The following is a 25,768-nucleotide window of genomic DNA, read 5'->3' on the forward strand; positions in this document are numbered from 1 at the left end:
GGCTGATGAAAATGAAACCAATTGAAGTACTTCAGCTCCTCCATGCAAGCGTGGGCTGGCTTCTCTTATTTTACTGTGGAGTGCCTTTTATACCAGAGTAGTGGCTTTCTAATGTCTGACTCAGGTTAATTGATGAGATTCCAAGGCAACACAATTCAGTAGATCAAACCGGATGAACATCCTCTGCCATCAGAAAAATATCTTTATGATTAGATGGTGATCTTTGGATGGAAAATATTAAAATAAGAATTGATTAAACCAGCTAGGGATGGTGGCTCACGCCTGAAATCCCAGCAGTTTGGGAGGACAAGGCGGGTGGATCACCTGAGGTCAGGAGTTCGAGACCAGCCTGCCCAACATGAAGAAACCCCGTCTCTACTAAAAATACAAAAATTAGCTGGGCATGGTGGTGCACGCTTGTAATCCCAGCTACTCCAGAGGCTGAGACAGGAAAAATCACTTGAACCCGGGAGGTGGAGGTTGCAATGAGCAGAGATTGTGCCACTGCACTCCAGCCTGGGTCACAGAGTGAGTTCTGGGAGTTGGGTTTGTTCATTCATTTGTTTATTCATCTATCCATCTGTCCTTACGTCCTTCCATCCTTCCACCCACCTAGACATCCATGTCTTCCTCCTGTCCTCCCTCTGCCCACTCACCCATCCATCCATTATATGTTAGTTGAGCATGCTCTGTTTCAGTTCTAGGCGCTGGGGATATGGCAAAGAAGTAAACATAGAAAACATAAAACTCTGCAGTCTCATGCTGTGGCAAGTGGTGCCTTCCGAGGTCCTGAGTGTTCCTGGAAATTAGCTTGCTCTTTACCCTGCTCTGCTGAAGAAAACCTTGGCAAATAGGGCACAGGAAACTCAATGTCAAAAACGTACCAATTTTCAGAGTAGGAAAAAGTGTGTTTTTTGCAGATTACAAACCTGTGAGCTTAGCTTCAAGTAAAACTCTAGAAAGACTTATTAAAGAAATGTCCTATAAAAAGAGCTAGTATGTGCTCTGAAGACCTGGGTCTGGCAGAGCAGCCTCTGAGACGTGTGGCACCATTAGGAGACAGCCAAGATAGAGACCCTGGCCAGGCATGGTGGCTCACGCCTATAATCCCAGCACTTTGGGAAGCTGAGGCAGACAGATCACTTGAGGTCAGGAGTTCAAGACCAGCCTGGACAGCATGGTGAAACCCGGTCTCTCTTAAAAATATAAAAAATTAGCCAGGCATGGTGGCATGCTCCTGTAGTCCCAGCTACTCAGGAGGCTGAGGTGGGAGAATCGGTTGAACCCGAGAGGCAGAGGTTGCAGTGAGTCGAGATCGTGCCAGCCAGTGCACTCCAGCCAGAGTGACAGAGTGAATCTCCATCTCAAAAAAAAAAAAGAGAGACACCCTTGCAGGCAGTGGTCACAGGCCGAGGAACCTGGTGGACAAGGTGGGGAACGACTCAATGGATGATGATAAACAGGCAGATCTAGTACCACCTCTAGTACCACTGAGAAAACGATCCGCCAGATATCTCTATCAGCAATGTTCTTAACATGTTTTGTTTTTGACAGACTCCAGTCCTCATTTTGACAAGCTTAAGGGAAACATATTTGCAGTGAATGTTGCAGACAAATGGTTATTCCTGATGTTTAAACAGCCCATACAAATAGATTGGAAAAACATGAAGATTCCCATAGGCAAATAGACAAAAACCAATTAATCTGAAACACTGTTATTGAACAAATCAGCAAAGACTAAAAACAGTGATGTCGACGACATAGACAGATTCAGCCCTCTAGCCACGTTGTGGCTGTTGGCAGATTAAGCCTGTGTGCTGGTGGGTGGGCTGGGAGTGAGCAACATTGAGCCCCCCGAAATAATGATGGTGGGAAGGGAAACCTTTTTATAAACTTGTTTGGAAATGTGAATGTATGAAATGTTGGCTTCCTTTGACTCAGGAATTGTGCTTCTAGGAATCTAAGCTAAAGAGATTTTCATAGTAATTGACAGGTTGATTTATATTTATACTCGTATCTTGTTCCAGAAAGGATAAAGCGCTCCACAGGGAGGGACAGGCATATGAAGGCAGCAGGGCACCCAGAAGACAGCTTGTCTTGATGAGAAGGAGCCCTGTTTTACAGCAAGTGTCTTTTGGTATGAAATTCTTAGGGTTTGGGGCACCCCTTTTGTTTTTTGAACGCTCGACTTTTTTGATGGTTATAATTGAGAAATACAGGAGATTGCAAACCCTAGACCATATCGAAGGGGGCAAACTTAATTTCATTTGAAAGACACCTGGACTGGGCAGGAGACGTGCTGATCAGCTTTCCAGGTGGCAGAGGCAGCTTTTATAGTGACTTCCCTGACTGGCCAACTGGAAGCTTGATTGAATGTCCTATGTCCCTCTGGGAGCAGCCCACCTGTCACTCTGTGGCCCTGCAACAGGGCCCTGCTTATCAGGAGATGGCCATCTTAGTTATCTGACCACTTTCCAGCCTTCAGCCACGCAGCCCTCAGGCCCCCCTACCCCCCAGGCCACTGTGTCCCTGGAGACCCCTGTCCTCTGCATGCTTCCTGCCCCTTAGAGGCCCATCAGCCTCCAAGAGCCACCCTAAGCCAGTCACCTGTCTGTGGGTGACAGCATTGAGTCCATGTTAAGAGAGCAGCCTCTATCTGTCTGGGGGAGGAGAGCCCATGTGATTCAGGAGACACCACATCATCGTTTCAGAGCCATCACTGAACATCAGGGAAGAGAACTCAAGGGTAGAGTTGAACAGAAACATAAGTGATCCTGGGCCGGGTGCGGTGGCTCACACCCGTAATCCCAGAACTTTGGGAGGCCCAGGCGGGTGGATCACGTGAGGTCGGGAGTTCAAGACCAGCCCAGCCAACATGGTGAAACCCCATCTCCGTTAAAAACACAAAAATTAGCCAGTTGTGGTGGCGGGTGCCTGTAATCCCAGCTACTCAGGAGGCTGAGGCAGGAGAATCATTTGATCAGGGGCAGGGAGCAGGGTGGGCAGAGGTTGCAATGAGTCAGCTACTCAGGAGGCTGAGGCAGGAGAATCACTTGAATGGGGCATGGTGTAGAGGTTGCAGTGAGCCAAGTTTGTGCCACTGCACACTCTAGCCTGGGGGACAGAGCCAGACTGTGTCTCGAAAAACAAGAACGATACCAGTAGGTGTTCTTTGACCCATCAACAGGTGTGGGGAGGCAGCACTGCACCAGGAAGGATAAGAGGGTGGGCTTTGCTCTCTGGCCTTGGGCAAGACGCTTGACCTCTCAAAGCCCATTTGCTGCACTGTAAAGAGGAAATCATACCCTACAGCAGCTAACCCTCTTACCTTGCTACTTAAGGGCAGATTCCGGCCAGGCGCAGTGGCTCATGCCTGTAATCCCAGCACTTTGGGAGGCCGAGGCGGGCGGATTATTTGAGGTCGGGAGTTCAAGACCATCCTGGCCAACATGGTGAAACCCCGTCTCTACTAAAAATACAAAATTAGCCGGGAGTGGTGGCAGGCGCCTGTAATCCCAGCTACTTGGGAGGCTGAGGCAGGAGAATCACTTAAACCCGGAAGGGGGAGATTGCAGTGAGCCGAGATTGCGCCACTGTGCTCCAGCCTGGGTGACAGAGTGAGAGTCCGTCTCAAAAACAAAACAAAAACAATCCATGTTAATTTTACAAAGTACAAATACAGAAGCAGAAGAAGAATCTGACAGTTATCTAGAGGAGATTTTAATCAGTGTCCTTTAGGTTCATTCGTTGCTTATTTCAATCTGGATTGGGACAGGATGACAAAGGCCCATGAAGGGATTTTATATATAACTGTGTGCTTAGTGTAGCATGGGTGTTTGTGTTTTATCGCCTGGCCTCTTTGTGGCATGTGACATCTTTGACAGGAACACCAATTGATTCCTCTGTGCTCAATAATGTCTTCACTGCCATGGTATTTCCTGCACAGCTGGGGATGCTTAACTGTGTAACTACAATAGCAAGATAAGGGAAACAGATTTTCCAATTGGATATTTTAATAAATGATGGCTTCAGAAGGGGCACAATATTCTACGCCACTGATTGAATGATGACAAGAAATATTTTAATAGGTGCATTGCTGTCGCAGTGTAGTAAAAAGTAAAGAATGGTTCACCAAGTCAGAGGTCATCCTCAGATGTCCCTGCGTGTCTGTTAGTGGAGATAAAGTGATCTCAAGACGGTGACACATTTAAAGTGACGTGAACTAGGTTATTAGTAGTCAGTGGTCCCCCCGGCCACTTCTAAAGATGACATGCTTCTAATCATACCCACAGGATTTTTAAGATCCTTTTTTTTTCTCTTATCAAATGACAGTGCTTGATGATAATTTCATCAGAAAGGTCTCCATCACTAGTCTCTGCTTTATTTTCACGTACGCAAGTGGTCTCAAGAAAATTGGAATAAAAATATTCAAAATAATTTCTCCTAGCTATATCTGGAGCAAGATTAAACAATTATAAGGAGTAGGCAGTATGTTTTCAATCCCTGTGTTGTCTTTGTCACCATGATTTGCATTCATATCAGAAGGCCAGCAAACTCGGAAAGAAAATGACTTTCTGATTGAATCATATCATTTTAAACAAAGCTCTTTCATGAATAAAGAATATTAATTACTATATCCAGAATGATCCTCTTTTTTTTTTTTTGAGTTGTGTGTTAACAGAAACATTTGTGCATTTGATACAAGGTCAGCATAGATTTAACAGGAGACATAAGCTTTGAAAATTTATTCATGCTGGAATTGAACATGGAATTAATTAAATGTACAGAAGCTGGAAGGTAGACAGGTCGTTGTCTCCATTTTTGTTCTTTAAAGCACTTTATTCCATTGGGATATCACAATTTCGTAGCCTGGTATATGCATTCTTTGTGGTGTGTATTAATAAATTGAGTAGGTGAAAAAGACAATAGATGGAAAGCTGAAAAGTGATGTGGCCTGAATTCCTTTCTAGGCAATTTCAATGTTGGTCATGCCCAGGGATCTCCGTAAGTGTTGCAGAATCACACTTGGACAACCCAGGTGCCCAGTCCTTCATTGCCTCATGGGCTCTCTAGTCTTACTTTTGATCCCTTTTCCTGTATTTCACCAGTATAATACTCCCCACCCCTAGATGGGAATATCTAACCTGTGTTGAGTACCTGTATCTGATGAGTTAGTAGCTGTGAAAACGTTTCTCTAGCAAGGCTGCCTGTGAGTGGGATCCCAGGCCAAGCAGTTAACTGCGTTCCAGCAAAGCAGGTGCCCCGTGTGTCGCTCTGCAAGTCCACATGGAGCAGGATTCCTTATTTTGTGAAGAAGGGATCTTTAGTGCCACGTGTGTATTTTTAACACATTTCCAAAAGCATGATTTATTCAGGATTAAGTTTATTCAGTAGAAATTTCCAAGGTATTTTTTTAAGTGAGGCACCATCCTGGATGCTGGGGAAGAATCTTTGTTGGAATATGACCCTGGGTTTTGTATGGAAAAGGGAGGGGCAGTGCAGGATGTGGCAAGGCAGTTGTTGGAGCTCTGACACTTCCAATAAGTAACTAGCAGGGATGTACACACTCTACCAGGAAAGACAAAGAAATGCAGAGTCCAGGGAAGCAGTCCATCGCACGTTTCTTCCTTCCCTGCAAGGGCACTGGAGTTCTCCTTCACCAGGAAGACTGCAGCCCCCATTCTGATTGGCCTCAGGGGGCCGCTCCTGCTGATGATGGCTAATGAGGACAAGCAGTAGAGAATATTGCTTTCATTTATCTTGGTGCTTTGTACCTTGATGGAGACAGATATTCGGGTTTCAAGAAGACAACTTTTTTTGCAGGGCAGGCATTGTATGCTTGTTTTAAGGCTACGTTCAGAAGCACGAGAACAAACAACAGTTTCAAGCCTAAGACTTGGGTTTACGTGAAGCTAATTGTTAGATATGAGTTCTAAATTTCTTTTCAGAGAATCAGTATGTCAGTATGTTCAATGCTTTGCCTTCTACTTCTAAACTTAACTTTCTCATAAAGCAACATTTTTCGATTACCTGCTCCACCCTGACTCATTTCAATCACCTGCTCCACCCTGACTCATTCCGATTACCTGCTACCTGCTCTGCCCTGACTCATTCTCCACCCTGCATAACCATTTTTTCCGCCGAACCACTCACCGGGTCACTCTCTTTAAATTAGCCAATCGGAATTAGTTTAGCCTGTGCGGTCTAACCCTAGCCAACAGGGGAACGACACAGCAGCAGGGGCCACGTGAGTCAGGGATAAGAACCCCTTCCCTCCCTTGTCCAAGTGTGCGCTCACCATTGCTCCATCTGTAAGGGCGCACCCTTCTATAGAAGTAACTTGCCTTGCTGAGAATTAAAAAGAAAATTTTATATTTGAGTGCTATTTCTTTTGTGGCACTGAAACTTTATATATAACATAATGTTGCAGTCCTTTAACATAACAGAAAGGAAAAGGAGAGGCATCCTATTCGGTTTTGCACTTAGGGGTCCTCACTGAAATTGCTGACCACAATCACATGGATTATGATTTAATATTTCAGCAAGACATGCATGATTTTAAATGAATCCAATTAATATTCCATTGAAAAGTGGAAACCAGAGTCTAGATAAGCTGACCCAGCTCTCACGCATGTGCTGTTAACTTTCCTACTTTCCCCAAGAGTATCACAGTGAAATTGAGCCTTGAGGGACTCTCTGCTTCTTACAGTTGGAAGCCTCTGGACTTCCTCCTCAGAGACGGGAGATCTTGTCTCTCTCAATCCTGAGTTACTCTCCACTTTATAACTGTTACTTCAGTTGTAGGGCACTGGGTAGCCCTGGAGTTGAGTTGTTCAATGCATGACCTTGTTTATGTCACTATTTGAGTTTTTACTGAGAAAAAGGCCTTCTGTGAATCCAAATGTGACTATTACACACTGAATCTTCCCATTACTTTAAGAATAAGTGATGTTGTTGTTGTTATTATTATTATTTGAGGTGGAGTTTCCCTGTTGTCTCCTGGCTGGAGTGTAATGGCGCCACCTCGGCTCACTGCAACCTCTGCCTCTCGGGTTCAGGCAATTCTTCTGCCTCAGCCTCTGGAGTAGCTGGGATTACAGGCGCCCGCCACCACATCCAGCTAATTTTTTATATTTTTTAGTAGAGACGGGGTTTCACCATGTTGGCCAGGCTGGTCTCGAACTCCTGACCTCAGGTGATCCATCCGCCTCGGCCTCCCAAAGTGCTGGGATTACAGGCGTGAGCCTCCGCGCCCAGCCCAGTGGTGTGATTATTCCATAACCATGGTGGTGATTCCTGTGGGCTAAACTGTGCCTCCCAGAATGTGTGTGTGTTAAGTCCTACCCCCCAGTGCCTCGTGATGCAATTCTATTTGGAGACAGGTTCTTTAAAGAGGTGATTGAGTCAAAATGAGGTCAGTGGAGTGGGCCCTAATCCAGTAAGACTGTGTCCTTATAAGAAGAGGAGATTAAGATGCAGACACACAGAGGAAAGACCGTGTGAGGACACAGGGGGAAGACGGCATGTCCAAGCCGAGAGACCTCAAAAGAGACCAGCCCTGTCCACACTGTGCTGATCTCAGCCTTCTAGGCTCCAGAACTAGGATAACTAGGTGTCTGTTGTTTAAACCACACAGCCCGTGGTACTTTGTTAGGTCAAGGCTGGTAAACTCGTACAGTGATGGCTTCAAATGTTATGAACATTAAAATCTTTCTATTGCTAGGGAAGGTCATTAAAACCTTGGTGGCCAATTAAATATTTATGGATTTTTTTCCTTTACACTTTTGCAAAGCGTTTTTTCTTGTTTGTGCATACCTTCTTCTGTTAGCAAAATGTCTTCTATTACCAGCTTTAGAAATAACGGTGCTGATATTTTCCTTGGAAGGGTCTGGGTTGACAGACCTGCGAAAGGTCTGGATGTGTTCAGAGAAATAAGCGATTTTTCGAAGGCCCAGGCCTTTGTACTGCTCTAATTATATCCAGAATGCTTCGGATGGGAAGAATTTATGGCTTTATAAGTGAGTATTTCCGCATTAGCAAAGAGACATCTACACTTGAAAGACTTTTCTGCAGCCTCCCGGGGGTCGAGGTCAAGAGTCTGGGAGGAGGTGTGGAGCAGAGTGTCCAGGTGAGAAGGTGCTGGGGGCACGTGCCCAGCAGGGGTGGAGGGGTGGACAGGCACAAAAGAGAGACCTGGGCAGTGGACAGGGCTGGGCTTCCCTGGAGCTGTTGGCCGGGCAGAGCCAGCTCAAGGAAAGCTACCCAGCCTTTCCAGGAACTCTGGAAGGAAACGGGGACTTCCCTGGTGAGGGTGGGATTTGGGAGATAATCCTAATCACTGGGCTGTTCTTTGTCCTTTGACATTCAAATGAAATGGGAGCCTGTTTTACCCCAGTCAGCCTTGAGTTTTCAGCACCCTCCCCCTCGGAATACCCGTGAGGGACCTTCTGTTTTTGTTGTTGGTGTTTTACTACCATTTCTGAGTACTTTCTCCGAAAGCTCTTTTAGCACGTTGCTTTTCTCTCTGCCCTCCCTCCTCCTCTTTCCTCCTTCCTGCTCTCACTCTGAAGCAGCCCAGCAGCATGTACAGCACTTGCTTTCCTTTGAGAGGCCCTCCATTGTTCCCTCCCCGCCAACTTCCACGCCAGCCTCCTTTTGCAAATCCACCTGCTGTTCTGGGCTTGCCCTGGGGAAGGCCCTGGAGCTGGATTCCCACACCCTGCCGAGTAGAGTTTGTGCGTTTCTGTGAATCTGATGAGTGGGTTGTGGACTTCAATCTGGCCCCACCCTTTACAGTGAGATCCAGGGACCTTTTTAACCTGTGACTGACTTTTTGTGTCTTTCTATGTCTGTAAAATCGGGATAATAATAGTACCTACCTCTCTGGGGCACTTTGGGGGTAGAATGGATGAACTGAATTAACGTCTGAAGTGCCACAGTGTTGTACCTGAGTGAGTAGCGTCCTCCTTAAGCATTGGCTTTGGTGCACTGGGAAGGGGCGTCAGCTGGGCAGGCTGAGCCTGTCACCTTTTTCAAAATTTCCAACAACTGTGGCTTCTTGGGAAATCCTTTGACAGTCAGGGTGCTATATGAACACATGTCTTTGTGGGTCACTTGCCAGGCATCAGTGCCCTGCTTGGGGTCCCTTTGCAGCTCCCCTGAACGTGCCATTTGAAGCATAGCAACCATTACTTTGAGAACCTGTGCAGGTCCAGGTGCCGAGGGCTGTCAGATCCCTGTGTCAACTCTGGGGATGGGTTCAATTATTATCCTCTCTGTAAACAGTTCTCAGTTATTCCAAGTATTCTGTTTCTTAATGTATCTTCTAAGCCCTGGATCAATAGTGTATATTTCTTTGTCTCTCAGTTGGGGCCCTGGCCTCTGCAGATAAGCCCTCGGATGCGAAATCTGGGGAACCAGCCAGCCACCTCTGGTCCTGGGAGGGTCAGGGACTCGTGAATCAACATCTGGCTCCTTGTGCACAGTAGGCCTGGCATGGGCCCAGGCTGGTGGGGTGGGCAGGGAAGGAACAGGCCCATAGGCACCCCTCCATGGGCCCCTCAAGGCTGTAGACCCCTCTGTCTGACCAGCATCCCATTCCCTGAAGTGAAGCAGCTGCCACCAGGCTGGCTTTTCCCAGGCAGTCACACTCTGGGATGCCCCCACCCCTCAGCACACACAGTGACTGTGTTTTCATGTTTTCCACCAAGGGAGGGAGGGACAGGCTTTCTCAGGGGGGCGGCCACCCAAGATCAGCTGCGGCTGAGGATATTTGTGGCTAGGGGAAGAAGTGAATCACCCTCTTCTCTGTGTCTTTCCCTAACCACTGGAGACTTCATAGATAAACTTGCGGGGTCATGGTGGGGGAGGCACTGTGTGGAAGGTTAAATGGGCTTCCTGGGGGTTTAGCACAAGTTGACCAACCTTCTTGTTGGTAACATGACTGAGGCATTACCTGCACTGATTAAGTCAACCATCAAGCAGCATTTATTAAGTAGAACATTGATAAGGGCTTGAGGGTGAGAGAAGTTGTCCTTAACTGACGGAGGGGGTTCTATAAACGGAAGTGTCAGAGCAGGGTGACAGATGCCAAGGAAGAGTGCCCAGGTGTGCACAGGTGTGCCCAGGTGTGAGGGGAGAAGAAGGGGTCAGGGCCAGCAGGGAAAGAGCCTGGGGACTCCTGAGTCCAGCTCCCAGTGATGTGTAGAGTTGAGCTCCATCCTGCTGGTCCCAGCAGGAGATAGTGGCGAGACTGGGTATGGTGTGGTTGGGAACTAGAAAGGACACTGGTGTGTTTAGATGGGGAATCTTGGGATGCAGCAGAAACAACCTCTGCTGGTTTTCAGCATTGGAGCAGATGCTCCCCATACATCATCACATCTTATTGTCGTAGCTACCGTATTGTTCTTGTCCCGTTTTTGCAGAAATGAAAACCTGATGCAGAGCCTCAAGGTCACTTTCCCAAGGTCACATGTGGTTTGCATCATTCTGGCCTTGGAGCCCAGCCTCTTAGCCACTCAGTGCAACTGTGGAGACTGGAGGGTGTCGGGGCGTTGAATACCGGTTAAGGAAACGGACGCTTTATTCTGCAGGTGACAGGGACTCACTGAGGGCTCCGAACAGAATTGTACCCTCAGACTCTGATTGCAGGAGTAAGGATGGTTTACTGAGAGTAGGCTACGTCTGGGGGTGGGTCAGCAAGGACGTGTGTGCTGTGGGAATCCCGAGACAGATGAAGAGGCTGTGAACAGTAGAGGGAGAGTGGACTCTTCGGGTAGTTCAGACAGATACGCGGGTGGGGAGAGATTGGCAGGCGGAGGAGAGGCTTTTGTTGAGGGCTGGAGGGAGGGAGGAGAGGCAGGCTGTTTCTGTTTTCTGTTAAGTGGGACGTAATCGAGTGTTTTCCTCTGCCGCCTGAAGGAAAGGCGGTGATTGTGATTGAGGGTACAGGGTCCATTGGCCAACTCTGAGCGGGAGAGTTGGGTGTGGGTGGGAGGTGGGACATTGAGGGAGCTCTGAAGTCATGGCTGGAGGCCATCCTACTGAGGGGATGGGGCAGTGATAGTTTCAAGGAATCCTAGGAATGGGAAAGGGGGGGCTGGCCAGGGCTGTGGGGGTGGGGGGGCTGTAGCATGCTGGAAGCAGCCCCAGCACATGTGCATCTGCAGCGGGGCTTGGTGAGGTGGACTTGGGGCTTCCGATGCTCGTGCTGGCCTGAATCTCCGGGAGACGTGGAGCATCTCAGGGTGGGGTCAGGTTCCCAGGTGAAGCCCCTGCTGCTGATCTGTAGACTGTGCTTGGAGAACACTGGTCCAGTGCACTGGAGTTCGTACAGATCCGCCTTTGGGGCATGCCCAGGGGGGTCTTACAGGAGCCAGGGACAGGTGGGGCCATGTCTGGAGTAGACAGTGATACAGTGATGTCCCTTGGCCTCTGCTGGACAGAGAAGGAGGCGCCAGGAGGCAGCTCTGAGTTGGGATGGAAAGGATGCATGACAGTCAGCTTCCCTACAGCTGGAGGGGAAGTTCCAGAAAGAAAGGATGGCCAACCTGGGACTTGTGGGCAGGGAAAGGGCTTTTGGAGGCCAAGATTGTAGGGCAGTGTTATCCTGGGTGAGTTGGGTATGGCCATAGGAGGGGGCTCCAGGAATTCAGGGAAGGAAAAGACCATGGCGCTGAGGAGGCGGCACGGCCTGGCCCTCCACCTCCAAGCTGACCACCCTACTCAGCTCCTTTAGGGTGGAGTGGCTGTAAGGCCATGACCAGGAAAAAAGGGACCCAGGGTGGTGGTACATGAATCCCAGCTTTGTGTATCCACTCAGTTCCATGCCAGGTAGTCACATCTTAACTTGTGGCGCGGCTTTAGAGAGTGTCTGTGCAGGCTGCCTCTGATCCCTCAGTCAGTGTGCAGAGCTGAGCTGATGAGGAGTTAACCTCCTTTTCCAGATTTGGAAATTCTTGGTATGTAACCAACCAGGTCTCACCTTCAGCCACACTCCTAGGGACAGAGTGCGTCCATGGAGGGGAGGACTCAGCGGTTTTGAAGTAATGTAGATTGTGTGGGCCATCCCAATTTAGTTTATCATTCCCCTACTTGGTCTGTCTGCCTTCATGGAAGTTGGTGATTTTTTTTTTTTTTTTTTTTTTTGGCTCTGTTGCCCAGGCTGGATTGCAGTGGTGGCATCTCAGCTCACTGCAACCTCTGCCTCCTGGGTTCAAGCGATTCTTCTGCCTCAGCCTCCCAAGTAGCTGGGATTACAGGTGTGTGCCACCACACCTGGCCGAAGTTGGTGATTTTGAACAGAGGAAAGATAGCACAGTGTCATAACTCAGCAAAGGTGCTCAGCAGCTGCAGGAGTTGGGGTTGTCTGCGCTCACACCCAGCCTGTGTCCCTCATCCCCTTGCCCCACTGCAAGAACCCCTCACCCTGCTCAGTGCTCCTGGCCACTGCTGACTGATGCATGGCGAGCAGAGGTTTTATTCCATCTTACTGTGTCAGATGTGATTCCGGGGACGCAGTTCTTTCTTAAGAGCTCTGATGCACGTTCTAACTAGGAGGGCAGGTAGCTGCCGCTCCCAGCAGCCCCTGATGTGTTTTCCTTCAAGCCTGGGGAACACCGAGCTAGGGACACGCTGGCTAATAGAGGAAGGAGAGCTGGGTATGGTGGCTCACACCTGTAATCCCAGCACTTTGGGAGGCCGAGGCGGGCAGGTCACAAGGTCAAGAGTTCAAGACCAGCCTGGCCAACATAGTGAAACCCCGTCTCTACTGAAAATACAAAAATTAGCCAGGCGTGGTGGTGGGCGCCTGTGATCCCATCTACTTGGGAGGCTGAGGCAGGAGAATTGCTTGAACCTGGGAGGCAGAGGTTGCAGTGAGCCAAGATTGCGCCATTGCACTCCAGTCTGGGCAACAAGAACGAAACTCTGTCTCAAAAAAAAAAGAAGGGGAGCGATCACGTGCATCCCTCTGCTGAGATGGGAGCAGCAGCGTGGGATTGGGCTTTGAACTGGCATCGTAGGCATTTTGTTTTCTACATTTAGAGGAAAAATATACATCAAATATTCAAGTCCCCTGGGCACAGATAAAAGAGTTTTCAGATATCTCTGCAGCCAAATCCCAAATGGGATGCAGAAGGGAGAACTGTGTAAAATCACGCTCTTCCAGAAGCTGGGCTTTGTAATGGGGCTGGCAAAAATTCCCAGGGCATCGTTTGTGGCCTCAATGTGATTTTCATGTAAGTCATGGATTTTCTAAATCTTTGAGGTTAGTAGATCTAAAGAAAAGCTTGGTAAACATCCAGATGTTGTCAAACATATTTAGGTCATTGTTCTCTGACAGTTCGTGGTATTCGTTCCTACTCCAGGAAGCTCTTAGGAGAATCCAAATCCGACTTCCCTGTGCTTTGAGAAGGAATGTCTGCATGAAGACCATCGTACAGATGGCGATATTAGAAGAGTTCCCTCCCGTGAATCCTGTAGAGGAAAATGTTACCAAATAGGCCTGTTCCCCTGTGCACCCAATACTAGGAAGATTAGATAATGTGTAGGGATTTCTTGGTTTTTCTGCACAAAAGCTCCAGGGCTGCTTTGAGGCTGTCTGATAGACAGCTGCAGTGTTGTGTGTTACCCTTGACCGCATCCCTCCTGTCCCTGAGCTCGAAGGCTGAATGGCCGATGGGAGCTCCTTTGGTGACTCTGTAGCTGTGGCCAGTGCCTGGCAGGTAGCGAGTGGCCAGAACTGGGAGCTGCTGTGTGTGACGTGGCTGTTCAGTGCTGTTTGTGTTGGCTCTGTAAAACGATGCTTAATAGATCGGATTTTAATATATAGTTTGTTTTTTTTTGTTTTTTTTTTTGAGACGGAGTTTCACTATTGTTGCCCAGGCTAGAGTGCAGTGGCATGATCTCAGCTCCCTGCAACCTCTGCCTCCTGGGTTCAAGCGATTTCCCTACCTCAGCCTTCCAGGTAGCTGGGATTACAGGTGCACACCACCACGCCTAGCTAATTTTTTTTGTATTTTTATAAATATAAAAAAGATTTCACCATGTTGGCCAGGCTGGTCTCAAACTCCTGACCTCAGGTGATCTACCCGCCTTGGCCTCCCAAAGTGCTGGGATTACAAGCATAAGCCACCACACTCAGCCTGATTTAATATCTTAAGTCACCTTTGCCTGACGCTTAGCAAGAAAAACTACCAAGAAATATCTAATATTTTCCTTTTGTTTGGGAATAAGAATCTACTCACAATGGACACTTGCTGGCTTGTTTTAAAACCAAGCTTGCTTCTCACTGGCCTGTTTAAGTGGAAATGAAGTCTCAGTGTGGGGTCCGATGCTTCCTATGGCTGCATGGAGGAAAGGAGTCTGGGCCTGAATCTCTCGTGTTCCTCATGCGTGGGTAGAACTAAAGCCTCTTCTTCTGTAATGTGGCAGTTCCCATTCTCAGAGGATAAAGTACGTGTGAGTGATGCCACCTCAACCCTTAGCCAGGTGCAGGTGTAACAAGGGAGACCCACCTGTGCAATATAGTGAGACCCCCATCTTTACCATAAATGAAGAAAACATTAGCCAAGCATGGTGGCTTACGCCTGTAATCCCAGCACTTTAGGAGGCCAAGATGGGAGAATCATCTGAGGTGAGGCGTTCGAGACCAGCCTGGGCAACATGGCAAGACCCCCCTCTCTACAAAAAAAGTTAAAAATTAGCCAGGGGTGGTGACATGTGCCTGTGGTCCCAGCTATTCAGGAGGCAGGAGGATCACTTGAGCCCAGGAGTTCAAGGCTGTAGTGAGCTATGATCTTGCCACTGCACTCTAGCCTGTCTGTGTGGTGGTGTGTTCATACACAATAGACATCGCCAGTGTTCTGTTGGCAGAAATTGCTATCGTTGGTCCTTAAGGAAAAACACAGGAAGGATGCAGGTGCTCAGAGGACCTTCTGGGGTCTTTTTTCCTGCTGGATCAATGTTCCTGCCCTACAGACAGACCATACTTGTCCTTCCTCGACTAGCAGATAAGGGTCAAGTCCTCATCTCTTTTACAGTTCCACGTTTAACCTTCAGCTTTTAAAACGAGAGAAATAGGGTCCCCAGTGAGTTCAGCTGGAGTGTCCCAGGCAAAGGGATGCGTGCAGAATTTTCAGTTCCTAGAAGCTGAGCATCATGGCAAATCTTAGCTTAGAAACCATTCTACCATGACATTCTCAGATGAGAATTTGAGTCTCATGCTAAAAATATAAAAGTATTAATAAGACGTTACTGTCTTGGTAATTGCTTCTTCTTACATGTATCTGTCAGTCAACTGGCTACCAGAAAATAGCCTTTGATGTACCCACGGAGGGGCTCTTGGTGGGCTCCTGGGGTGGGCATGCTCAGGCCTGGGCAGTACCAGTGGTTGGCCAGTTTCTACCATCAGCAGACGCGGTTCTGCTAAGATACTGCAAACGTGATTACTGGCTGTCAGGTTCTGTTATTTGGAAAGCCAGCCTGTGTAGCAGATGGCTCTGCTGACTGGCTACCAGAAGTTTCCTTTAAATAAGGCTTATCAGCTCTAGCAACACTTGGAAATACTATTCTCAAGGAGAATGTTTGATTTATAGGTAGCTAGAAATGACCCGGGACAGAGGAGTTGGGAGACGGTGGCCAAAGCATCTCATAAACTTGGAACTAAGGGAGCGAAGCCAGCTGCTGAGGGTGATGAATGGGGGTTAGCTAGGGCTGGCACCTTTCCTGAACTCTCCTCTGCAGTCTTCCTCTCTCGGGCAGCATTAGTCCCTGCAGCACGGAGGCATTACCCGGCTGCTGTTTGGTTTTGAGGTAGCAGTGAAATCAACTACATGCTTTAAAAAAAAAAAAAAATGGTGATATGCTCCATGGCATGAAAAAATTCAAGAAATGGCAGTCTAGTGTTTAAAAAGCCACAGGAAAATAAAGCATAATGCCACCTGAACATATATAGTATTGTGATTTTTTTTTTTCCTCTTCAAAAAAGGCTGGTCTGGCTTTGTAGAAGGGGATTTAGATTTTGGAGTGACATGTCGGGAGCATGTGTCTTCTTTGCATCGGGAGAGCCCATCTCTCTAGGGCAGTGGGGAAAGGCAATTCTCTGTGACCAGGTTTTTCAGCACCCACAGTTGCACTTGACATGGCATCATTATGACTGGTGTGGAAAATAAGTGCTTCCTTCTGGGGTGGAAATGCTGAAGGATCACAAACACACTGGCTATGGCTGGAAGAGGTTCCCTGGAAGAGTCAGTGTCATCTAAGGTGGATGGAATGGATTCTTCTACTCCGCAGCCTGCATCTCATATGGCAAAGTGCAAAACCTGGGATGGATTCTTGACAAAGGTACAGTAATTGGGAGACACAAACAGTCCAGTATTTTAGCCCTGAAGGAATACTACCTTATTTTTTACTTTGGGCTCTATGAATGCTTCAGATAACAAGCCAGATAGATTTACATACCTTAATTATGGACAAGCTACTTTCATATTAAAGTTCATCTCAGTATGTGAACATTGCCATGGTCTCAAACAGTGAGAATTGACCTCCCCCTCCCACACCTGGCTAAGTTAGGAGCCCAGGGTTCTGGTCCCACCCTTGACAGTAGCAGAGATCTCTATCTTTCCACGTTGCTGTTTGTTTCTCAGCTTACAGACCTGGGTGATCTTTAAGTCTGTACAGCTGCAGTGATAAAATTTTAGACTTTTGCCAAATTTTAGTGGTGTTCATCATTAAAGAGGTGGGATGGCCCTGTAGCTGTCTCTGGGACTATCGCGAAGCTTTTCTCTCCCTCGCTGTCTTTCTGTGGTAAAATCATGTAGCCTTAGCATTTTTCGGGAGTTGGGTCAATTCTTTGAGGACAGAACCCCTGCGTTGTCACTGTATAGCATTGCAGTAGGTACTCAATATATATTCGATGAATAAATCAACCAATAGAAAACCGAGTAAGTCTGTGAAAGTTTGCTAAAAATGCTACCTGGAAATGTCAAGGTAACATTTACATTTGATTTGTGTGGAGTTCAGTAATATTCACATGTTTACTTTGGTCTTTGTTATCAACAAAGCAGAATGCTGATGCTTACTAAGACAAAAAAAAAATGAGCACAGGCAGTGTGACCCCCAAACCCCAGATTTCACCCTTACTGAGGAGCTGTGTAGCCCTGGGGAAGTGCCCTCTGTCTCCGAGCCTCTGAATCTCCCTAACCAGATGGGCGCTAGGCTATCATTCTGAACCATTCTGACAGATGAATCCCGCCTGGCTGCTACTCTAGAAGTTGGGGGTTCTTGGTTCTTATCAAAGAGGGCTTCTTTAGCCTGGCGTGGTGGCTCATGCCTGTAATCCCAGCACTCTGGGAGGCTGAGGTGGGCGGATCATGAGGTCAGGAGTTCGAGACCAGCATGGCCAACATGGTGAAACCCCGTCTCTACTAAAAATACAAAAATTAGCCGGGACTGGTGGCGCGCACCTGTAATCCCAGCAACTCAGGAGGCTGAGACAGGAGAATCACTTGAACCCAGGAGGCGGAGGTTGCAGGAGCCGAGATCGTGCCATTGCGCTTCGGACTGGGCAAGAGTGAGTGAGCCTCTGTCTCAAAAAAAAAAAAAAAAAAAAAAAAAGAGGGCTTCTTTATTGAAACTCAAAAAGTAAAATGATTCTGTCTTGGAGACCCCTCCTTACAATGAGGACGTTATCAGAGGTACCACATCCAGAGCCCTTAGAGTTTGAGTAGCAGGTAGGCTGAGGTGTGACCCTGTGATGGTGAAAATCATGTTAAGGTCGAGGCCACAGAGGGTGCTCAGGTGTATTTTAAAGTATCCTTTCAAGATAAATAAAGTGAATCACCTAGCAGTCACTCTGACTTATTTCATTAAATCTGAATATTAAATGTAATGCTGTCATAAAATCTAGATTTCCTAGGCTATAACTTCTATAACTTCCTTCAAAAGAGAGCTTGCCCAATTCAGTTTTATGCCACTTCCAGTGTCGTGAACACAATAGGTACCCCCACAATAAGATTAAAGTAGGGAAAGCTGGCACCTGACAATCCCTGCCTGCAAATAGCAAATCCCAAAGTAATGCTTCCACCTGGCCTGGCCACCAGCACCTTGCCCAGAAACAGCCTGTAGCAAGCTGTGGCATTTCTAGGCCTGGAGAAGGTCGTGTAAGCATGTGGTGTGATTAGGGGACATTGTATTTTTCCTTCTGAAACTTTTCATCAAGGAAACTCTGAAACAATACATCTGTGTTGAAGACAGCTTGAGGAACTGATAAGTTGATCACCTATGTCTAAATATTGTGGCCTCCGATAACATCCTAGACCAGTATCTATCAGCCCACCAGGTAGGAAATGGGGGATTTGATGGAAGAGAAGTTCAGTTTTCAGTATTAATGGTGAATATTTAGCATGTACACAGAATGCCTGGCACATAGGATTTTAACCAATTTAATCTTCACAGGAATGCTCAAAGTTTAGGAGCTTTTATCGGCACCCCTATTTTACAGGTGGAAAAGCAAGTGGTTTGTCAGTGAATAAGCCTGGCTTGCGGGCAAGAAGACGTGCCTGTCTTCTTGCTCTTAACCGCAGTATTCTCCTGTCTGTTGTCATGGGGAGCAAGTGCTTACCTGTAAGGAATCTTTCCCCACACATTGGTAAAATAACCCTACAAGATTATTTTAGAAGTTTTGCACAGAGGCAGTATCGTAGCCATGGAGGTTTATCTGGGGTGAGGTTATTGATAATTGAAAGTGAAAACAATAAAGACAGAATTATGTTAGGAGACAGACTGTGGCCCTTCATTGGGAGGGCATTGGTGTAAACAGCACCCTCACAGTCACATCTCTTTGTTCTTGTTTTCCTGGAAGCCCACTTGTTCCTAGGTGAGGTTGGCGGTAACAGGTACCAAAGACTGTTTTTTTAAACAAGTCACATGAGTTGTACCTTCGAGGCTGCATGGTTAGGAAAGATGCCTCATATAAACGCGCAGCAGGTGAGACATGCCCCGCGTTTTGTTCTTGCAGGCCAAGCCCCAGAGTGTGCGTGGTTTTAGGGTGCAGGCTGGTGCTGGGCTAAGCCCCTCGGAGGCTCCGGTCCGCGCTGCGCCGATCCATCCCGGCGCTTGGGCCTGCACGCAGCCGCGCTCGCCGCCGCCGCCGCGCTCCCGGGACTCGGCCAGCCCGGCTGGGCGCGCGGCCCGCGGTCCCTGCACGTCGGCCCCCGTCGCCCGCCCCGCCCCGGCGCGCGTTTCCATTTTAAACCGCCGCCCGACGCCCGCCACCCGCCACCCTTCGGTCGCAGCCGGTGCAGCTGTCCGCGCGTCCCGGAGCCCAGGGAGTGGCGGAGGCTGCGGAACCGCCAAGCTGTGCAGCCGGAGCGGGAGGATGCGCACGGGCCCCGCGTCGTAGACAATGAAGTCGCGGGCGCCGCCGCCCGCCCTGGGCCCTGCGCCCCGCGGCCGCACCTGCCGGCGAGAGCGCTCTAGCGCCTGACCGGCCGCCTCGCCTGGCCCCGCCGGCCCATGGCTCGGCGCCCCGGGCCCGGACCCCGGCACTCGGGCAGCGCGGCGCACGGGCCGGCGGGTGCCAGGGGCGCCGTCCTCGCAGCCTGAGTGCGGCCCTCGCGGTCAGCGGGGGGCGTGGGCCACACTCCCTGCCCGCCTGCCCTCCCCGCTTGGCCCGGCGCCCTCCCGGCCCGCGGGCTCGCTGGATGCAGCGGGGCCCCAGCGCGCGGGCGACATGTACTTGTTGGACGGCAGTGGCGAGCCCGCGTCGCCACCCGCGGACGCGATGCCGCGCGGGACGCCCCCGAGAAAGACTGTCTACCGCATCTCCGTGACCATGGTCAGGAAGGAGCAGCTGGCCGCGCCGGGCTCCGGCGGCCCGGACCCACGCCCGGCTCGGCGGCCCCGGCCCGCGCGCTCCCCGGACGCGCCCGGGAGGCTTGAGGAGGAGGCCGAGGAGGCAGAGGGTGCCGAGGAGGCGGAGGGTCCCCGGCCGCGCGCCTGGGATTTCCGCACCTTCCGCACCCGCAGCACCGGGCAGCTGGAACTGGGGCGGCTCCGGCCGTGCGCACGCGGCCTGGAGCCCGCGGACCTGGCCGGCAGCGCCCCGGCCGAGGAGGAGGGACGCGGCTCGCCCGCGCCCGGCAGCCCCGACGTGGAGGGGGCCCGGGCCGCGCCCCTGCGGCGGAGCCTGAGCTTCAGGCACTGGAGCGGGCCTGAGGCGCCGCAAGGCCGGACACTGGGCGGTGGAAGGCGCCACAGCAGCTCCGGGAGCCTGGCCTGGGCGCCGTGCGACGAGGCCGCAGCCGGGGCCACCCCGGAGCTCGCGACCGCCACGCAGCCCGCCTCGGAGAAGCGCAACACCCTGGACGTGGGCGAGGTGCTCAGCAAGAACGACGCGCTCTCGGACCTGGAGCGCTGGGAGCGCAGTAAGAGCAAGAACCGCACGCTGGACAACAGCGACCTGCAGCGGCTGGAGCGCGCGCGGGCGGCGGCCGGGGCCGGCGCGGCCTCGGAGCACCGGCTGCTGCGCTTCTTCAGCGGCATCTTCGCGCGCAGGGACGGGGGCCCGGGCGGCGGGCCCTCGCCACGGAGCGGAGCCTCGCGGCCGCGCGGCTACTTCAGCCTGCGGCGGGCCCCGGCCGAGGTGCACTCGTCCAGCGCCGAGAGCATCGACGGCTCCCCGCGCAGAGGTGGGCAGCGTGGCCGGGGGTCCCGGGACGGGAAGGGGCGTGGTGGGGACTTGCCGGCTCCGCAGCGGCTATGGGACCCGCCCTCCCGGGTCGGGAGCCTGCACGTGGCCTCGAGGGATGCGAACTCGGGTACTGCGGTTTTCCCCAGCAGGGCGCAGCGGTCCTGGGTTTTCTGGCTGCCCCTGCGCCTGGCTGTGCGTGCTGGTGCCTCTCGGAGTCCACCACCTTCATCAAGGAGAGCTTGACCTGGGAGAGGTCGCCTTGCCAGGCGGCGCCGACCTCCTTCGCGTGCTGGCTCGGTCTTCTGCGGGAGCGGGCCCTGAGCTGGCTGCCCGCGACACCTGTGGGGCCGCCCCAGGGAGCCGAGGCTCGCCGGTCGCCGCCGCACAGGTGCCGCTGCCTGGGTGGGAGAAGCCGGCATTCATCCTGGCGCCCCTCCCTGCCTCGAGTCGTCTCCCTGTTAGTGCTACCATCTGTCAGTGTTGTGATGTGGACTCAGCTGACTCCGTGGCCCTCGGTATTGAGCTGGCTGTAAGGACACCTCACTACAGTGGTGGGGCCTGGGGCGGGACGGAGGCCCCTCTCTCCACAGCTTTCCTCCCAGGTGGCATCTTAATGAGGAGAGCGAGTCTGGGACCGGATTCTGTTTCCTCATAATGTAGGCTAGCAAAAGGGCAGGAAAACCGCAGCCCTGCAGCCTGTTCTGAAACCTCAGGTCTCTGTTCCCTTAAGTCCTCAGACAGGGACTTTGCGTGGAGGAATCTCCAGCCAGATATGTTATTCTCTGCAGGAATCGGTTAACCTTTTGATAGCATTTCGGGGTCAGAGCCTCCAGAAACCTCAAAACACAGATTCCATCAACTGCGCATCACCCTGAGGGGGATTCTGGGGGTGGAAGTGGTGCTAGATTGCTATACCTTATTCTCCTGGGAGGGGGTTGTATGCCTGAAGATATTGTGGCCACAGACAAGAGGCCATGCATTTTTACCACCAAAAAAAAAAAAATATTATTCATCCTCTTATCTGAATTCTTTAACTTGGCTGGTACAGATAAAGGTAGTTGGAGAGTGGGCTTTTGATGAGCAGTTAAGACTGCTGTGTAACCCACCTCTGGAGAGGGTATTCATCCCACGTGGACTTAACAGGTCAGCTGACTGCCCCTAGGGTTTATGTTAAAACCAACTAATGCAAATAAACTGAAGATAAAATGGTCATGTTCTAATATGCTCCTAATGATCCTCAGAATGTGCTAGAGGATGGTTGAAACCAAGCAGTGGCATGTGCAGTAATGTTAAAATCTGACCTGTTTCACTAGTGAGGCTACACTGTTGCCACGCTTATGTTTAGCTTGTCATGGCACATCTAGTTTTAACCTCCCTTGGAGCACTTTAGAAGGCACTGTATTTAACTCCAACCATTATCCCATCCCTTCATGTATTCTCTTAAAATATGAGAAAATGATGCGTGTTATTTTGTTAAAAGAATTGGTTTGCACGAAGTTGCTCCTGTCATCATTGGCTTTCAGAGGAAGTTAAGACCTGAAGGTCTCAGTTCTCTAATAGCAGGCTTGCATCTTTGCTCTTTGGACTTGGAAGAAAACAGTAATTAGCTGCCTCGGTTCCAGACAAGCTTGTATCAGAGAGAGAAAGAAAAACGCACAGACATGATTTAGAGAGAATGCATTTCATTGTGGTCCCTCTTGATACAAGTTAAAAAGCATTTGGAGTTTGGATAGTTCCTCTCTGGTCAAATGGGTTGATAGTAGATTTGGAGTAGTAAGGGTGTGAAGTGTGTTGGAATGTTTATAGTAATGCTCAGTTTGTTCCTTGTGGTCAGTCCTTCTCTGGGCGGAATTACTTTGGTTTGAGACATGATATTACCAGCATTGTGGGTTGTATAGAAAAACGGAAATTTAATGAACTACATTATAGCCATATGGTCAAAACTCTAGGGCCTCACTTTTTTCTGAAGTTCTAGGTAATCACATGCTCAAAAAAGCTACATCTTTCTCCTGAATAAATTCTTTGCCTTTGGCTAAAATGTCTGAAATGTCAATATTCTTAGGATTTTGGTGATGCCAGTGTCTGTTACAGGTAAAAGCTGTAGCCCCCATAGATGTCACAACTTCTCATTTTATTACATTTTTCCAGTCTTTACATATTTGCTTCCTATGACATGAATTATTCTGAATTTAGTTGCTGTTTAAGATTTTGAATTTAGGTGAGAATCTCTAAGGTAACAGTCAGATACAGTAGAGCCCAAGCTCGGTTTCCCTGTAAATGTCCGTAGGATGCAAGTCCCCAAACCACTGGGGACAGGTGGGTTTGTAGGACTCGGAAATTTTGGATCTGAGGAAGGTAAAATGGTGTGTGTTATATAGAACACTGCTTGTGAGGTCGGGTGGCGCCCTTTAATAACACACTAGTATTTTGCAGCAAAGCCTGAAATATCCATACTCAGTGAAATAAATAGTGATTAAAAATAGCCTCGTGCCAGTTAGAGTCTGGTTTTGCCACCAAAGTAATTTGCCAGCCATTTATGAAAAGAAGTTCCATTCTCAGACCTTTTTGGATTTCAGATTGACAGCTGAACTATTGTAGACCTGCAACGTGATAAGCATCATGAGAAGCACCACTGGCTTTCTGTACATTTTGGCCATAATGTTTTAAAATTTGGAGTCCTTGAAAATATAAAGGAAATTAGAAGTGACCTCAGCTGGTGCAGGTTTTTCTTCTGTTAGAATCTTTTCATCTTCTTTAAAAGAGCTAGTAAATTTTTGAATTGGCTACAGAAAACTAAAGACTACGTAATTATTGCATTAGTCTATTTGGCTTAGAGTTAAATGTTTAGGCAAGGTATTTCCATTAGCACAGGGAAGCAAGATGGCTGGAGTCTTATTTTAAAGCACACACAGGCTCCTACATACGTGTACCTTTGGTTTGCCTGTATTCTGAACTGAAGGCATTAAGGATGAAAGGATTGGAGCACCTACCTTTTGTAGGATGATTCTCTTGTACTCTCTGGTCCTTGTTGGAACTTGTCTATTTAGGCTCTTCCCAGTTCTTCCCTCTAACGCAGAACAGTTGCCTCGGTGAGTTCAGGGCTGCTCCCTCTGTGTAAGGCTTGCAACTGATAGCAGCAAGCCAGCAGACATTCCAGAAAGACCCTGTGTCAGATCAAGGGCAGTTTCGTATTAACTGATACACATGTATTAGGGCAGAGTCCGTTGACTCAAGTATAATTTAACACAAGGAAAGATCAAATAATAAATGATAAATGACATTGTAGGGTGTCCCCTTGCAGCGCATGCCCTCTGCATCCCAGTGGATGCCGTCTGGGCTGGCCGTGGAACCAGCTGTGCTGAGTGAAGCCCACACTGGCTATGCCCATCCAGAGCATTCGGTGTCTTTAGAGTGTTCTCTTGCTGTCTGGGAGGATTGATTACAGTAATAAAGTGATTCATTGATACCTCTTACTGAGGTTAGCTTTTAAAATTAGTAATTTACAGCTGATTTTTGACAGCACATTTTATGAGTGGCTTTGTTCTTTAATTTCTGATTCCCTTGATTTGTATCAGTCAATTACTGTAGGGTGATAGACTTTTTTTTTTTTTTTTTTTTGATGGAGTCTCACTCCGTTGCCAGGCTGGAGTGCAGTGAGTGATCTCAGCTCACTGCAACCTCCCCCTCCCAGGTTCAAGCGATTCTCCTCCCTCAGCCTCCCCAGTAGCTGGGACTAGAGGCGCATGCCACCGCGCCCAGCTAATTTTTGTGTTTTTAGTAGAGAGAGCGTTTCACCATGTTGGCCAGGATGGTCTCCATCTCTTGACCTCTTGATCCACCCCCCTCAGTCTGGGATTACAGGCATGAGCCACCTCACCTGTGGTTTTTTTATTTTATTATTTTATTATTTTTATTTTTTAAACCATTTATATTTTTATTTTTTAAACCATTTAAAACAAACAGCCTTCAGTGGAGAACGTGAGGACACAGCAATTAAATGAAATAAAATTACTGAACAATTTGATAAATTTTGATTTTTAAATTTGATTTGTTACTGAAAAGGACACTTTTTGTTGGTTGGTTGGTTGGTTGGTTGGTTTTTTTTTTTTGAGATGGAGTCTGGCTCTGTCGCCCAGGCTGGAGTGCAGTGGCGCGATCTGCAACCTCTGCCTCCCGGGTTCATGCCATGCTCCTGCCTCAGCCTCTCCGAATAGCTGGGACTACAGGTGCCCGCCACCACGCCCAGCTAATTTATTTGTATTTTTAGTAGAGACGGGGTTTCACTGTGGTCTCAATCTCCTGACCTCGTGATACACCCGCCTCAGCCTCCCAAAGTGCTAGGATTACAAGCCTGAGCGACGGCGCCTGGCCGGAAAAGGACACTTGTAAGGAAACTATGTAATTCAGTGTTTCTCATTTGAAACATTTTGAACTGATTAGTCTTTTGTTATTAGAATTGATTATCTACAGTCTTTTGTTGTTACAATTGAACATTCCTAGAGTTTGCTTGCTTTTTGTAAATTACTCCAGATAGCAATTTAGGAAACTCCTCATTATTTTTGTTTAGGGCTAAAATGATTCTCCTGGAGACAGAGCAGTTGTACTTGGGGTACAAGGAAGAGCTGTGCTGAAGGTCAGCCAGGGAACCTTCTAAGTCACCGCTGTGGGCTGTGTCCTGCTGTGTTTATTTCCTTAGGTTGGAGCCCAAGTTTCAGCACAGGTCACCTGTTAACATCTTTCTCTTTGATAAGTCATCAAAGAGACTTGGGCTGGAATATCCTGCCACCAGGGGGAATGTTCAAAAGTACATCTGCTCCAGAGGTCCTCCAGTGTTGACAGGCACATTGTAGCAAATTATTGGGTTATACAGTTAACAAATACCTTTTGTTTGGAGCTGTAAGATCCAATTATAAAGCACTAGTAGTTGTCTTTTTAATGCATTAACAAACATATATTGCGTGTCTGTGGTGTGTTCTGCATTCACTAGGCAGTGGAAGCTAGAGCTAACTAGAGCACAGTTCCTGTCTTCAGAGGTCAGTAGCATACTGGAGGAGATGGAAAAGATTGAATGAATCA

General features: G+C 49.0%; 1 protein-coding gene across 16 annotated transcripts in view; it reads left to right on the forward strand.

Annotated features, from left to right (window-relative positions):
• AGAP1 (ArfGAP with GTPase domain, ankyrin repeat and PH domain 1) overlaps positions 1-25,768 on the forward strand; it is a 636,895-nt gene that overhangs the window by 155,112 nt on the left and 456,015 nt on the right. The window contains exon 1 of one of the 16 annotated variants that reach the window (XM_055380627.2): positions 19,150-20,690. The exons of 6 other annotated variants lie outside the window; for them this stretch is intronic. In XM_055380627.2, coding sequence (XP_055236602.1) covers positions 19,733-20,690 — 958 coding nt within the window. In that variant the 5' untranslated portion in view covers positions 19,150-19,732. Of the gene's footprint in view, positions 1-19,149; positions 20,691-25,768 lie in introns of those variants that run through there. 9 more of the 16 variants (XM_055380628.2, XM_055380629.2, XM_055380618.2 and 6 more) reach the window with 9 other exon arrangements.

Source organism: Gorilla gorilla, chromosome 11 (assembly GCF_029281585.2).
Source record: "Gorilla gorilla gorilla isolate KB3781 chromosome 11, NHGRI_mGorGor1-v2.1_pri, whole genome shotgun sequence".
In the NCBI taxonomy this organism is placed as follows: Eukaryota; Metazoa; Chordata; class Mammalia; order Primates; family Hominidae; genus Gorilla; species Gorilla gorilla.